This window comes from Arvicola amphibius, chromosome 7, assembly GCF_903992535.2.
Source record: "Arvicola amphibius chromosome 7, mArvAmp1.2, whole genome shotgun sequence".
Classification (NCBI taxonomy): domain Eukaryota; kingdom Metazoa; phylum Chordata; class Mammalia; order Rodentia; family Cricetidae; genus Arvicola; species Arvicola amphibius.
In genome coordinates this window covers 73,278,058-73,293,134 of record NC_052053.1, presented here as the reverse complement: position 1 = coordinate 73,293,134, position 15,077 = coordinate 73,278,058, and the positions used below count along the sequence as shown (strand labels likewise).

Genomic DNA, 15,077 nt, shown 5'->3' with positions numbered 1-15,077 from the left:
AGCGAACAGGCAACAAACTGGGGCCCAAAGACATACAACTGGCATGTGTTGGAGGTGGGCTGGCCGTGACGCTGACTGCCTCTAATGTGAGGTCCTGGCCTATGCTGTGTCACCTCCTCAGAACACGCAGTGCCCCAGTGTCCTTAGGGTTCATGACCCAAACACCACAGGGATTGTCTTTATGTTTCCCCATCTGGCTACCTACTTGCATGAGGCCAAGCCAGAAGGAAACTCCGAGAGCGAGTTCCGCTGCCCAAGCACCTGTGGAGCCCCTTCTTTCTCCGTTCCCATACCAGGCCTGCTAGGATTATTCACTCCCTATTGACAAAAGAGGAAACTGAGGTTCAAATGCATGAAGCAGCCGGCCCAAAGTCAAAAGGCAGAACTTGAACCCTCATCTGCACAAACCCTGAAGCCTGTCTTGCTGTCTCTTTAGGGGAACACAGTAGAACAAATCTCTCATATTCCCCGGAAGCAAGAGCTGTGGTTTACACAACACACGGAGGCTCCCTGGGAGACTCTAGCACGCCACAGTATGGCCAAGAAGGAAAGACGTACAGCAAAGTCATCAAGTGGGTACATCCCACTGAAAGACACCACTGGTACCTGGGGCTGAGGCTCCATATCTGGTCTTCAGGGCGACAGAACAGCTATCTAGGTAGAACCAAATAGCTAGCCAAAAAAGAATGTCTGTTCTTCTCTAAGGGATCAGAGTTCAGATAGGTTCCCACAAACGCAGGGCCAGGCAAAACAGGAAGCAGGCTTATGGGTCAGATGGCCTACCTACCTCCTCCTTTCACAGCTGGGGAAACTGAGTCCCAAGAAAGGAGAGGAGACAAATGTCACATGTAAGTGCCTCGCAGGTACTGCCACACTCAGAACCTTCTGAGTCCTTACAGCAACTGACAGACACCAGGAAGGTCTCCTGAACTCCATCTTAGAGATGAGAAAAACACTGTTTCCAGGTTGGGAATAACAGAGTCCAAACCAAGCCTGGCTCCAAAGCCAGAGACTGGGCCAAGATTACCAACAAAAAGAGGGCCAAGACAACCTCCAAATTTCCATCTTGCTCTCCAGGCCACGTCTGGATTAAGCTCAAGATAAGGTTCCCTCACCAAAAGCAAAGTACCCAACATGCAGCAGTTGGGCCTCCCTCAGCTGTCTTCCCCAGAGGGCCACAGACTCAGACAGTGTGACCCAGAGACCATCTTGAAAGGCCCCGGATCTTCCTAAGAATCAAGGCTCCAAGGTCAGGGGGCAGGACCAGCCGGGGAGGCGATTTCAGCAGCCACCAGGCGAGCAAATGTCATACCTGCAATGTTCTCCTGCTTGGGACAGATGCCTTTCGTGGGTGACAGTAGGTGGTCATCTTCATCAGGGGTGACCTGGATCCCGATCTCCACTGGCTCCGACACTCTCCTGAGCTCAGAGCGAGAGGAGGGTGGAGGACTGCCCTTGTCCAGGCCCTTGTCGTAGCAGGCCCCCAGGCCCCCACACTGTTTCTTCTTGTGCTCTATAAAAACCAGGATGTCCCCCAGCGGGAAGTTCATCTGACACTGGCCACAGGTGAGTAGGTCAGGGTCGGGGCCACCCACCATCAGCCCCAGGCTGCTAGGTTCCTCTATCTCCAGACCCTCGTCTTCCTCGAGGATGGCAGCCTCCACATGGTCAGCCTCTGCTGGAGACAGAAAGGAGACAGGGGAGGGGCAGAGAAGACAAAGATGGGCTTAGGTGATCACAGGCACCAGCTCCCTCCACCCCTTCCCACTAAGAAGCAGGCCCCTTTGCTGCCAGTGTCTGTGGCTCCCCAAATCCTCCCAGAATTGGAGTTCACCATTCCATCCCATCATAGCCCTGAGGTCATCACGGCAGCACTGATGCTTGGCTCCCTGGAGCACACCTTGCCCATTTCTCCCAGCACGCACACCCCGACTGCCAGCAGCATGGGCTGAAGGCAGCGAGGCTCTCACACTTCAGGGTATCTGAGCATCACTCGGAGAGGGAGCGTCTTACTCCAGATCAATGACTCTGGAAGCCAAACATCGGCATTTTTTAAGCTGCCCCCCCCCCGTTAATTCCAATGGATGACGAGGCTGAGAAGCAAGGCGGTAACGCTGGGCCCCAACCCCTCTCTCCATCTGGAGCCGGGCTCTCTCCCCACCAGCTTTCATTCATGTTCTTAGCCTCCCCATTCATGAGCTTCCTACTCGCATTCTTCCACCTGAGTCCTGGCCAGGCACCAAACTGGAAAACAGAAACCCAGAAACCCAGACAGGCGTTAGCAAGCCAGTCCTGCCCAGAGAAAGAAGCACCCGTGCTCAGAGGGAAGAGTCAGATTCCAGAATGTGAAAGGAACGCCGGCTTCCCCACATGCTGGGCTCCTGCTCAGACCTCCATACCCTCAAAAACTCTCAGGGCTCATCAGCTCACACCGTCCTTTCCTATCAGTCGGTTTTCTTTTCATTCCAAGACAGGGAGAAAAGAAGGGGGAATAAAAGCCTCTTCGAACTCCAAAAATCATTGCTTGGCAGATCTCAAACTGCACTTTCCATGGGGTCTGTAGCAGTCAGAACACTTCCTTTTGCTGTCTGCGTTACTATTTTGGAAGGGACACAGGACCTAAATATTTTGAAGCTAATAAATGCTTCAAGAATCAGCCACTCCCTCAAGGGACCCTTGGAAAGCTGTTACAGGGAAGTGGCATAATAAATCAAAGGCAGTGGACGGGAGGTTCCGTGTTCCCCTTGGGGACTGGGCAACCCTGGCTGGAATTCTTCCCTGTCAGCTGGGAAGAAGGCACAAGTAGCCAGGTCTTCACGGGATCCGGGAACAGCCACAGGTCTGACACCGAGGAGGAAGGTAAATCGTAAGCTATACAGCAATTAGAAAAGGGGAATGATTGGCACAGCGGAGCTGGAGGGGTGAAGAGGAGGAAGAGGCATTCCATGACAGTGAGGTTATTAATGGGCCAGAGCCAGAGTGGAAACCTGAAGGGAGAAAGTCTGTGGCATCTCCAATACTACATGGAAGTCGCTGTTAGTGTTTTCTGAACATAAGCTTGCTCGGGGCCTGCGTGAGTCCATGTGCAAAACTGACTGCAGCGTCTGAGGCCGGTGACAGAATGTGCCCCTGGAGCCACGCAGGATACAGGGAAAGGAGCAGGTACCTTGAGTCTCTGCCCGTGGTCACCAGGAGGCACGCAGGCCCTCCGTGAATTAAATGTTGACAAGCACCCGAAAACATGGCAGTTCAGAAACACCCCGCAGATGTGTAAATCCTAAATCTGTTGTTTGTACCTTAACAACAATAACAACAATAACAACAAAAATAATAGGTAAAGGGGCAATCCTCGCCATACCGCCCAGAAACCATTAATTATACTTGAAAAAGAAATCGGAGTTTTCTTAAAAGGGAGCTTGAAGACAATGCTGCGTAATTAATTTACTGATTTATCTTATGAAAAGCTGCCTTGCCATGGTTAAAATGTAATCACAACCTTCAAGCTGAAGGTTCCAGGGAAAGACTGGATTCCTGTAAATCGTTTGTCGGGACGTAAAAGGTAATTATTCGTTGCCTCCTTTCCCTTTAATAATCTAACATTGAGCAATACTGTTTATATTGAAAAGCTTGTACCTTTAATTACCAATTACATATACATAATTTCAGAGCCAAACGAGAGGGCTGTGCGAACAGTCCTTTAGAAATATAAGGCTGGGTTGTGCCCGTCTGCAGAAAGGAAACACTAATAAATGGGAGAAGAAGGCTGTCAAAGTATCATTTGGTCCAAAAAGGGGGGGGGGGGCACAAAGGAAATGAGCTGAAAAGAAAAGAAAAAAGGAGGTCAAAATAAAACTGAGAATCCAAACGAAGCAGGGTGAGGTATATCTGTGGTATGATTTTTCAATGCTCGCCTTGAGCCGGCCTGGCAGCGCACCTGGTCCTTACAGCCTTTGATAAAAACAATAAAGCTACATCCCCGACCCAATGTTGTGCTCCACAGCCCTTTAATTGAGTCTACCATCAATAATAATAATAATAATAATAATAATATAATTTTTTTCAGCCATGCCCACCCACCCGGACAATTCTCTAGAGTTTGGATTATGCCCTCTCTGCTAGGAGGGTTCAAGTCACAAAATTTCAACCTGATTCTCTAATTCCAAAGAAACACAGGCTTGCTACTATATAAAAAATTAGTAAATGTCATGTATTTCTGCACAATATTCCTTCCCTGTCCACATTTTCTTTGACCAAGACGCCAAACCAGCATCGTCTTTTGTAATATCTAGGTGTAGGTCTGTGTTCAGTCTGTCTTCTCACTTTTCTCATACAGCAAGGCCCGTGAGCCCCAGTCATTGGTGTAGTGTCCCCAATTCTGTGTCTCCCCCTTACAGGCAGCCAACCTGGAGCACGAGAGCCCTTCAGACAGGCTAGGCTGTGCCGGCACAGGCTCAGCTCAGAACTCAGGCCTTGCCTTTAAAACTGAGACCCAACCCACTGCCACGACTCAAGGAGTTGGGAGGAGAAGGAACCAGGAAAAAAATAAAAACTACCTCCCCTCCCACTTCCAGCGTTGAAAGTAAAACTCCCCAAGGTGACGGCATGCTCGCCCTGTGAACGCCAAGGAGTGGGGGTTCCTCTCCCCACCTCCAGCCTATGGGAGTGGGTCTCTGAACTGGGGCCTGTGGCTAGTGATTCTTTCTTGAGGAAGGTGGCAAGATCAACCCCCAGCATTCAGGCAGCAGAGTCCCACTGAACCCCAACTTCTGGGTGAATCAGGCAGCTGATTGGGCCTGAAAGCTCAGGCAGAGGCTCTGAGAGACACCCCAAAGGCTGTGGTTTCATTTCCGCTAGCAGGCGGATATGGGCTGGGCATGTAGTGTGTGTGTGTGTGTGTGTGTGTGTGTGTGTGTGTGTGTGTGTGTGTCCCTTCTAAGAACTGTATCAATAACAGAGAAAAGAAAAGAGCCTCTTGGCCAAGTCCTGATAAAAGGGAGGCTGGCACCTCTGGGAACCTTCCTCCGCAGCCCTGCACTGAAGGCATAGGTCTGGCTCAGACACTTGCGTATCACAGCCTCCACTTCCATAGGCAGAGAGTCCCACTTGCCACAGGAGAGGAGACAGACCGGCCTTCCTGCCCCTCCCTCAGCCTCATCCCACAAACTCAGGCCTTAACAAGCAAGGCACAGGTAAAACAGTTCTTTGAAAAGATACGTGCTTTCCTGAAAAGACTCCAAGTGTCAGGCTGCCTGCAAAATATTACTGCTCTCCATACACCATAAGCCGAATAAGAACAGCGGTTACTAAAATGTTTGACTCATTAAAGAGGAAAATGAATGGACGGATGCAGCCAGCAACTTGCTTGAATATGATACCACAGGATTGGAGAGAGTTCTGAAATATTAAATCTAAAGCACGTGAACAAATATATATTTACACACACGGGGGTGGGGGGGAGCTAGATTTTCTTTTACAACAAAACCACATTTTATTTACAAGGCTGGGCCTTCTCCCAGCTGGTAAACGCATTTGGAGGCAATGAAATCAGGCTTCACAAATAATAATGGGCATCATTGTTAAGTGGAAGGGGAAACCCTTGCTCCTAAGGCAAACTTCCCATGTTTCAGCCCCACTGGGAAGGAATCTGGGACAGAAGACAGAAACAGAGAGGAGCTGTTCACACCGGCCCAGTCAGGCAGCCATCAAACCTCCAGTGGGGTTCAGAAGGCCTCCCCTGGCCTGAGAGTCCTCTATGTGCACACAGATCCTAGGGCCCTGCCCATCCTGGTCCATCAACAACCGCCCTACACCTGCCCTTCAGGGAATTCCAGCCAGAAAGTCAGCTACCTGCTGCACCCAGGCATGTGGGGTGTGTGCACTGCTACACACACACACACACACACACACACACACACACACACACTATTGTGTACATGGGCTCATGTTCCCCTTTGCTTCTGTTCAACTCCAAGTCTCTATCCTTAATGGCTAACCCACAGTCTGCACGGTTTCAATAAGGTAGGTGGAGACAGTAAGGAAGGATGGGGAGAGGGGGGCTGGCTGTTAAAACAGTGTGCCGCCAACGTCACAGCCCACAGCCGCCATCACAATGCATATGTATGTTTACAAGAAACGTTCAGCATCCAGCGAGCTCTGCCTCCTTCCTCTGACTGAAGACTTTATGCCTGCTTCCCAGGAAGCCAGAGCCTCAGGCAGCTAGCCTGTGCCTACCAACAGTCTGTAAAAGCCTCTCGTCACACTCGGCCGGGTGGACACTCTGGAGAGGCCGAGACACCCAGAGGTGCACACAGCAACAGGAAACTCCACCTACACTCGCACCCGGCAGAGCCCAACACTTTCTGACCTCCCATCAATTTTTAATTTATCGGATCACGGGGAAAATAACAACCCCAGGGAGGGGAAGGAGGGGGCTGGGTGGGAGAAAGCAGGAATCAATTCTTGGGGGGGGGGGGGGGGTATGATCTATGACCCAATGACGCAAGGCACAACCAGAGGTTCTATGGAGTTCTGCAAGCGAGGGAATATTGATGTGCGCAAAGAGGGCGAGATGGAGGTGAAGAGGAAGGCCCACGCTGGGTCACGAAGGGTTAGGTCCCCAACAGTGTTCTGGCAGGTCCCAACTACCAGGATCCCAAAGCAGGAATTACACTTCGATCCCACTCCCTCTGCCCTGACTGCTGTCCCTCAGTGGGTTTAGAAGTGCAGGAGGGCCCAAGTGTCAGTTCCCAGCATCTCCTAAGACTCCCCAAGAACCACCTCCCCAGAAGGACAGGGTCACAGCACACATCGGGCTGCCCCCCCCTCCCAGCCGCCTGTTTCATGCCAGCCACAGCACACGACTCAAACTGAAATTTGAAAATTGCACCATTTCTTTTCTCTTGCCTTTGCTTCTCCATTTCTTTTCTTTCTTTCTCTCTTTCTTTCTTTTCGTTGTTGTTGTTTTGTTTTTCAAGACAGGGTTTCTCTGCATAGTCCTGGCTATCTTAGAACTAGCTCCGTAGACCTGGCTGACCTTAAACTCAGAGATTCGCCTGCCTCTGCCTCTGTGCTAGGATTAAACGCATGCGCCTCCACACCTGGCCTGAATTTTCATCATTTCTGACAAGTGGGATAAAGGCAGACAGAAATCCGTTGTCACAGAATGTGAGGACGGAATGGGTTTCTCCTCCTGGGAAACTAACCTGGATTAGGGCTGATATGACCACCTAGGGGCACGATGGAGCCTAGACAGCATTCCAGGAAGGTAGGGAGTTTCTGATCCATGAAGACATCTTGGCTGCAGGAAGAACCTCACTTAAACAGCCTTGTTTGACAGACTCAAACAAGACTTAGGTAGGGAAATTACACGGTGAGGGCAGGGGACCTCCATCTGCACAGACAGCCTGGCCTGGGGGAAAGGTGGGTAGATTAAGATCAGCCCCTAAACGTCTCCTAAAGTGATCCATGGGCTTAGTCCTCATCCTCTCTCTCACTGCACACGGCTCTCCAGAACCCCAAAATCAGGGTTCAAGAGGCTGGATCCCCTCAAAACTAAGAACAGACTAAAGAAATTAATACTCAGACATTCTCATAGACCCTCATCATACCAAAAAGTCCAAATGAAAAGCTAAGCCCATGACAAATGAGAATGAATTGACATACGCTTTGATAAATAAAACAGCTGCCTATAAAAAGGAGGAAGAAAAAAAATCTATCAACGACAGAACAGCTTCTAAACACATTTGCCCATGAAACTGCAAGTGTCTTCGATCTTCAAGCCACAGCGGTGCTAGGAATGATTTGATATAAGACTGTTCTCTGCAGCCAAATGAGAGCATTTGTTTTGTTTAATATTTGGGTTTTCAAAGACACAGGGGGAGGATGTCCACGGGTACAATGCACAGAAGACTGTCTCCGGGGATCCAGATCCTCAGAGGGTGCAAGAAGCCCATGTCTCCTCTCCAAGGTAGAAATTTAAATATGGCTCCGACCCCATCTTCGGTCTGTAGCAATGCCTCCATCTGAGGCACTTGCTAATCGTGGTAATACTGGCTCTCAGCTTTCTTCAGTCTCTCAGCATGCTGTTCTAGAAGGCCCCTTGGAGTGGTTCGCAAATGTATTTGTATTTTAGCAGTTCAGTGAAACAAGGTCGTAAAAAGTTATAGCAAAACAGGATTTTTTTACTCTCTTTTTACTTTGAAGTTACTTAATTTTGTGTGGTCTGGCATTTCATTGCAGTAAATAGCTTGAGCCGGCTAATTCCACACCCAAGCAAATTATCAGCTGCCACAGAGAAAGAGAGGGGGGAAAAAAAGAATGAAATTCTGGAATTTCAGCAGCGACACAAAAGACTTGCATGTGTCAAAACGCCAGCACGAGTCCCCGGAACACAACACTGTTCACCATCTAGTGCGTTCGTTCTGCCAGTAAACAAGAGATCGCTATGCCCTTCTCTCACCAGCTCCTGAGGAGGGCACAAGATGTTTGTCCCCCTGACAGCCTGCTCCCAGCAATCTTTAGGCATATCCTGGGAAAGCTAAGCATTCAAAAGAGGCAGTCCACAAACCAGAGACACGGGGAACGGAATGCGAACAGATCTCACAGGCTGGTATCTAGCTTCAGCTCGGGAAAGCAGATTTATGAGGTCGGGGAACTGGCAGAGGGCAGAGCACTCAAGACCCCCCAGGCAGGATCATACGAGTCAACGAGTCAATGGAGTGCTGAGACGGGACAAAGCCATGACCGGAACAGCTGTATGATGCAGGACCACCATCCCCAGCCTTCTTCTGTCTCCTCCCGACTAAGCAGAAAACAAGTATGCCTAAGGCTAATGAAGTCTTCAGGGCAGGATGCTCAGCCGGCATCAATACCTTGGCCATTCAGTGCAGGGTACAGTCCCCCAAAAGAGTTTATTTTCACCTATTCTCCCCAGATGTGACATCAGCATTAACCTAGAGACAAAATCCTTGGAGAGTTTAAGCTAAAAAGAATGCCAACCAGGCAGCCAAAAAGCCCTGTCTTCATGAAAGAGAGCTTCTCACAGCCACCACCTACCACATCGTCCCGTGTGTGTGTGTGTGTGTGTGTGTGTGTGTGTGTGTGTATTCCCGTGAATTGAAAGTCTCTGTTGGTGTGTAGTCACCGCTCAAGAAGGTCCTCAACTTCCAGGGCAAATGATGGGGGGGGGGGGGGTTCCTATAAACTGGATTTAAAAAAAAAAAAAAAAAAAAAAAAAAAAAAAAAAAGTTTTCTGCAGGCCAAAAGCCACTGCCCAGACCCAAAACTGAAAGGTACTGCATTCTTCAATTCAGAGCTACCCTCTGTGCTGGCCTCCACAGTGTGCTTACAACTGGCCGGGTTCAAACATTAAATGAAGTAGAGAAATCATCAGATAAATGGCTGGCCCTCTTCCTCCAGCTGATGACAGCGAAGGCTTTTGTCTGACCTAATTTATTTCTCTTTCAGGTTAGAATAAAAGCATTTTCCTGTGTCAGGGCAAGCTCTTCAGCTCACCCACTGAACTCATGCATAGGACTCCAGCTCGCTGTGCTGTCTGCAGATTTCTTGAACTCTAAAGCAAAGGCATGATAGATCTAGTAATCCCACCACCGACACTGTACATATATTCCCCAGTCCTAAATCACATGTTTGGGGAGCAGTGTAGCCGCATGATATGCCATCCACGAAGGGCACTGTCTGGGGTGAAAGGCTGCTGCTGGCCCTGGCAAACACACACTCCTTGCACACAAGATTGTCCACATGATTTGAGCTATGTTATGTCTTTAGGGAAAGAGCTGGTTCCCTCTCAGTTCTGTGGGCTCTCTATGGGATGGATGGCGCTGAGAGAGCTGCGGATCGGACCTGAAAGGACTGCCATCCATCAAGCTGTCTTGGGTCCAGGAGACTTCCTTAAGCAGCAAATTCACAGTGATACGTGCCCCCCCCCCCAGGTAACATGCACCAAGATGGACCACCCCTAAAATGGTATTCACTGTTCCCGGACTCCCCAAATGGATTGTGAATACCTTACCAACAAAACAAAATGTTCAGAACGTCAAGACCATGGACAGATCAGGGGACATATGCTCATTCAGGAATAGCAATTTTAATTGTTTAAAAAGAAAAGGAAATTGAAGGAAAATACCTCCCCACCTGCCAGGTAAGGGCTTACAAATCGATGGCGATGGCTTGAAAATAGATTTCTCAAACTTATATTCTCATTTTATCCTGCACGAATCTCTGCTGGAAAATCAATATTACAACTTCACGCTTAAGACATTTTGCAGCGACACAAACTGCAGCCGCTGCCGCTGCCGGCCGATGCTGCTGATGGACACGGGTTCCCAGGAATAGCGGAGCCACCACCACCATGACACGGGCACCGAGCGCCCCCTAGCCGACGTGAGGCGCTAGGCGAGGCTTGAAGCTTCAGGGTTGCCGTTAACCAAAGCCAATTCCACCGAAAGTTTACTTTGTGAAGTATTTTATCACAACAAGCAACAAAGAGTTCACGGCAATAGAGATAGGAGGTGCAAAATGGATACATAAGGGTTAGGAGGACCGGTTAGTAGTTAGAGTCTGATAAGGTGCTGAAAACCTGCTGCTGGCTGTGGTAGGAAACCGAAGTCAGTAACTGGACTGTTTTACATGCATCTATTTCACCTGAGACATAGTTGCAATTATTGTCAAACATGCCGAAAGTCGCCCTTTCTTCCTGCCAAGGAAGACCCACTGAGACCTTCTGTGGTAAGGTGAAAAGTGCATCTAGCCATCTAACCCTGACCCTCCCAAGTCTCAGCTCCCCAGGAGCAACCCACCCCAGGACTAAAGAATCAACTCGCTTTTCTGTTATGAAGGATCTTGAAGACCAGATAAAATTTGCCAAAGCCCAGGCTCCAAACAATAAACATACATGTATACAAAAATCTTCAAATAAAGGGGTGGGGGGAATACCCTTTAAAAATATTGGGGTTGTTAGAATATGCATATGGCTGCTTTCTCTCCGGTGTGAATTACAGATGAATAAAATGAACCTGGCATAACACCTTCAACAAACACATTTTTATTCTCCCATGGAATTCAAGCTGCTGACATATCACACTTCTAATGACACGGGGTTCCCTTCTGTACAAAAGGCAGACAAACTTCATTGCCCCTACCTGACTACCGAGAAGACGAAAATAAAAGAGGGCCCAAGTCCTAAGAAATTTACCAGGGACACAATTTAGTAAGATAAGTGGGCCATTATAGACATACTGCACTCTAGGGTTCAGGTCATTGTGAACGTAGCCACCTTTAAAACATGCAGCAATCACAAACCCTATTTGAAGAGGCTGGTATGAAATTAATACAGCTAGCCTAACTTCTGCAGCTAATTTTGGGTGTCGGGTTGTTGTGCAAAATCATGAAGGCATACAAAAATTACTAGTCTTCCTTGGAAACCTGTTGGTAGGTTATTGAAAAGTTGGCTTAATTAGGGTTCTATAATTGATCACTCCATTTTACCTCCCTTATTTCTTCAGAAAGCCTCGAGCTTCCCCACTGACTATAGAGTACATTTCCTTCTGCCTGACCCTGCCTGGCGGCATGGCCCTTCCCTCTGCCTGGTAGGAGAGGTTGCCTCTCCTACCCCTCTTCTACCATTGTCCCCATGTTTTTTGTGTTTGTTTTTATTAATGGCTGTCTATATTTGTCCTCTTGTTTGAAAAGCCAAATCCGTCTGGGTCGAACCTTCTGAAACCAGAAGGCCAGGTTTTCCTCTCTAGCTGTCTGCCACTCTCAGCTTCCCTGCTCCCCTTCTTACCTGCCCTGCCTTTAAAATGTAACTAACTCATTACGGGGTCCTTCCCCTACCCCCACACCCAACACACCAAGATCATGGATGCTATTTTTGTGTTTTCCTGGTTTCCTTGGTCATCGGTGGTTCTACGTTGCGTCACCCCCAAAGAACCTTAAGCTGTTGCCCCACAGGCCCAAGGCTGTCACCCAACTGAAAACGATACACCACATTTTAGATGGTTTCCTTCACATCTGAAATCTCACATGTGAGCGCCTGTAGGGGCTGTGAGAACACCTGCGTTCCCGGCCAGGGCTTCAGAGCCCTTGCAACCAGGGCTCCTGCATCCTACAGTTTGTCACTAGTCACATTAACCGGGGCCACGGTGGATCTCCTGCACCCCTGTCTTACCACCTCCGGGGTGACAGAGCACAGAAAGGAAAGCCAGTTGCTTTGGGATAAGCAGCAGTTTTCTGGGCACTGGTTGGACCACTCTTCTTGCTTAAACCCTTTAAACAATGCCCGGGCTCCAAGGGCCCCCGAAGGCAGGTAGAATTGCTTAGCAGCCTAGTCTCCCGGCTCCACTCTTCTTCCCAGCACTCTTTGCCTTCTCTGCTTCTGCTACAGCGTCAGCTGCCTTTTCCCAGCTGCTCTGAGCAAGGGTAAGACAGTGAACCAATGCAGAATGGAAGGATGTCACACGGAGCACCCCTCACCCCCAGGCCCAGCTGCCACCCGTCCCTCTGGCCCGAGCTTGCTCAGGATGTCCCAGGGATGCCCAGAGAGGGACAGCAAACCTACTTGCCTTTTCCAGAATACTCAACAGCAAATGCTCCAGTGCCGAGCTACCAGCTTCTCCCCCTTCCCATCGACTCTCTCCCCTCCCCAAAAACAGTCTTTACAATGATACAGGGGTTCCCAGGGGCAAACCGCCTCCTGGACATATTAAGCTCTGGGAGTATGGATATTTTAACAACTACCTCACCTAAAGGTAGGAAGGGGCTGTGAAATAACCCGTGGCTGTAGCTTACTAAAGGAAGGAAATAAATGTCAAGTGGTCAAATGCCTCTTGATGAGACCAGGCTCAAATCTGATTGCAAAACATTTTGTTTTAAATACAACCAGCAAGTCTCCTTTGACATTACAACATTTAAAAAATAAAGGCGACTCCTCTTCCCTCCGCCCTTAAAAGGCATCCCTCTCCCAAGAACCTCACTTTAAAATATATATATATATATATATATACACCCCAAATAATAATAATAAATGCACAAATTCTTACTAACGTGTCTGCGGTAACAAAGGAGAGATGGGAACAGCAATAGCTCCGAGCAGATGGCTCCTGGGCTGGGTTGGAGGGGAGGGGAGAGCCCCTTTATATATTTATTTATTTATTTAAATTCTTTAAAATATAACATAAATATTCGGCTCTCGACCGCAGGGCAGCCAGTCCTAGGCGGCAGCCGTCGCTCACAGCCTTCTACAGCTCCAGCGCGGGGAGCCCGGCCCCGGCGCAGCGAGGTGAGGGAAGAATTGCAAGATTACAACCTGCCTGAGGTCTCGATGGCACCCAGAGGAAATTTTATTTCTATTGCAATAAAAAAATAATAATAAATAAAAAGCAACCGCGACCAAAACAACGCGGGGAGAGGCTCGAGCAGGCTGTGGCGGCTGGGGGCAGCCCGGAGCTCTCCAAGCCGACCTCGCTGGTACCAGCGCGGGGACCCGGCGGGCTCCGGGAGAACTGCGTACCTGCGCGGCTCGCGCTGGCGTTTTCTTTTCTAAATGAACCCAGCTGGGGCGTTGGAAGCTGCTGCGTGTCTGCCCTGCTGCCTGACTTTGCGAGCCCCGCCACTTGCTTGAAATCCGGCGGATTTGTACCGCGACCTGCCTTGTTTATTTAGATGAGGAAGATGAAAGATATTGAGATAGAGAGATGGATAAGAGGTCGATAGGTATTTTTCTCCCCTTCTTTTTTTTTTCCTCTTTATTTTTACTGCTATAAGCGCATCCCTCTTTTCCCACTCCTGACAATCTTTTTTTTTAATTCGTGGCAGGGATTTTTTTTCACCAACCCAAATCCTCCCCCCACACCTTTTTTTTTTTCCTTTTAGAGTTGGGGGGGGAAGACAAGACCGTCCCAGGAGACGGAGGTGGGGAAATGGGGAGGGGGTGCAAGAGCCCAGCAAACAGCTGCGCAGCTGGATTCTTTTGCAAATAGCGAGAGGAGGGGAGGGGACGGCGGCTTCGGAATCCTAGCACCAGCGCGGCCGGCGCCCGGCCTGGCGGGGCGCAGAAACCCGGCACCCGGAGCCCGCGGCCACCCCCTTGCCCTGCGGGTCCCCGGGTCCGGGGCGCACTTGGGGCTTGGTCAGCCCGCTCCTCCGAGCGCAGACCCACGCGCTCGCCAACTTTTCCCGGCTCCCCCTCCCCCTCCGCTCCTCGGCTCCCTCCCCCTCCTCTCCAAACCCTGCCACCAGCGCCGCCGCCGCCACACACGCCGTTTGGAGGGCCGAGCGTCCAGCCGGGCTCGGCGCGCGTAGCCGCCTGCAAACCCGCGCGTCCCCTCCTCGACCCGGAGCCCGCAGGGGCTACCCCAGGCTGCAGAGAAACTTTCCCAGGGCCCCGCGCCCAGCCGCTGCGTCCGGTTTGGTGTCCCCAGCCCCGGGCGCCCGAAGCCCCGGCCGCCGGCCCCTCACGCGCGCCGCAAACACTTACGCGTGATGAGTTCCCTCTGGGACAAGTGCTGCGGGTTGCCCTGTTTGCGGCGGGACATTGCCCCGGCATCTATTCTGGCATCGCCCGGAGAGCTGCACAGATGCGGGTCGGGGAGGGGGTCCGAGCCGCCGCCGCCGCCGCGCCTCCTCCTCTGCCCGGGTTGGTGCCTCTGCCCTTCCTCGCTTCCTCCTCCTCCTCCTCTTCTTCTTCTTCGTCTTTATTTTGCTCTTTCTTCTGGGCTGTGTTTTTGTTTTTGTTTTTGAAAAAAAGAAAAAGCCAGGAAGATGGTTTGGTCTAAAATAGAAAAGGCAAAAATAAATGATAAAACTGCTGTTGCTCGCCGCGGACTGGCTGGTTTCTTTAAAAATATATTCTTTTGGAGGAAAAATATCTCTCACACTTCTTCAAAGTGCTTGGCCTCTTAGACTTGTAAATGTCTTCTTGAAGTTACGCCGGGTTTTGCACCGGCCTCTGACACTTTTCTTTCGGGGTCTGGTAGGTGGAACGCGCACTTCCACCCAAAGGGAGGGGGGAGAAAAAATGCAAACAAATTTCAAAAAAGAAGAAAAAAAAACAAGCAAAG

At 50.0% G+C, this 15,077-nt stretch overlaps 1 protein-coding gene across 5 annotated transcripts in view; it reads right to left on the bottom strand.

The window, feature by feature from the left end:
* The window catches only part of Bcl11b (BAF chromatin remodeling complex subunit BCL11B), an 85,819-nt gene extending 71,267 nt beyond the window's left edge, over window positions 1-14,552 (bottom strand). For 2 of the 5 annotated variants that reach the window (XM_038337603.1, XM_038337606.1), the window contains exons 1-2: window positions 14,495-14,552; window positions 1,313-1,678 (exon numbers count right to left, since the gene is read on the bottom strand). In XM_038337603.1, coding sequence (XP_038193531.1) covers window positions 1,313-1,678; window positions 14,495-14,552 — 424 coding nt within the window. The remainder of the gene's footprint in view (window positions 1-1,312; window positions 1,679-14,494) is intronic. The other 3 variants (XM_038337604.1, XM_038337607.1, XM_038337608.1) reach the window with 2 other exon arrangements.
* Window positions 14,553-15,077: the final 525 nt, after the last annotated feature.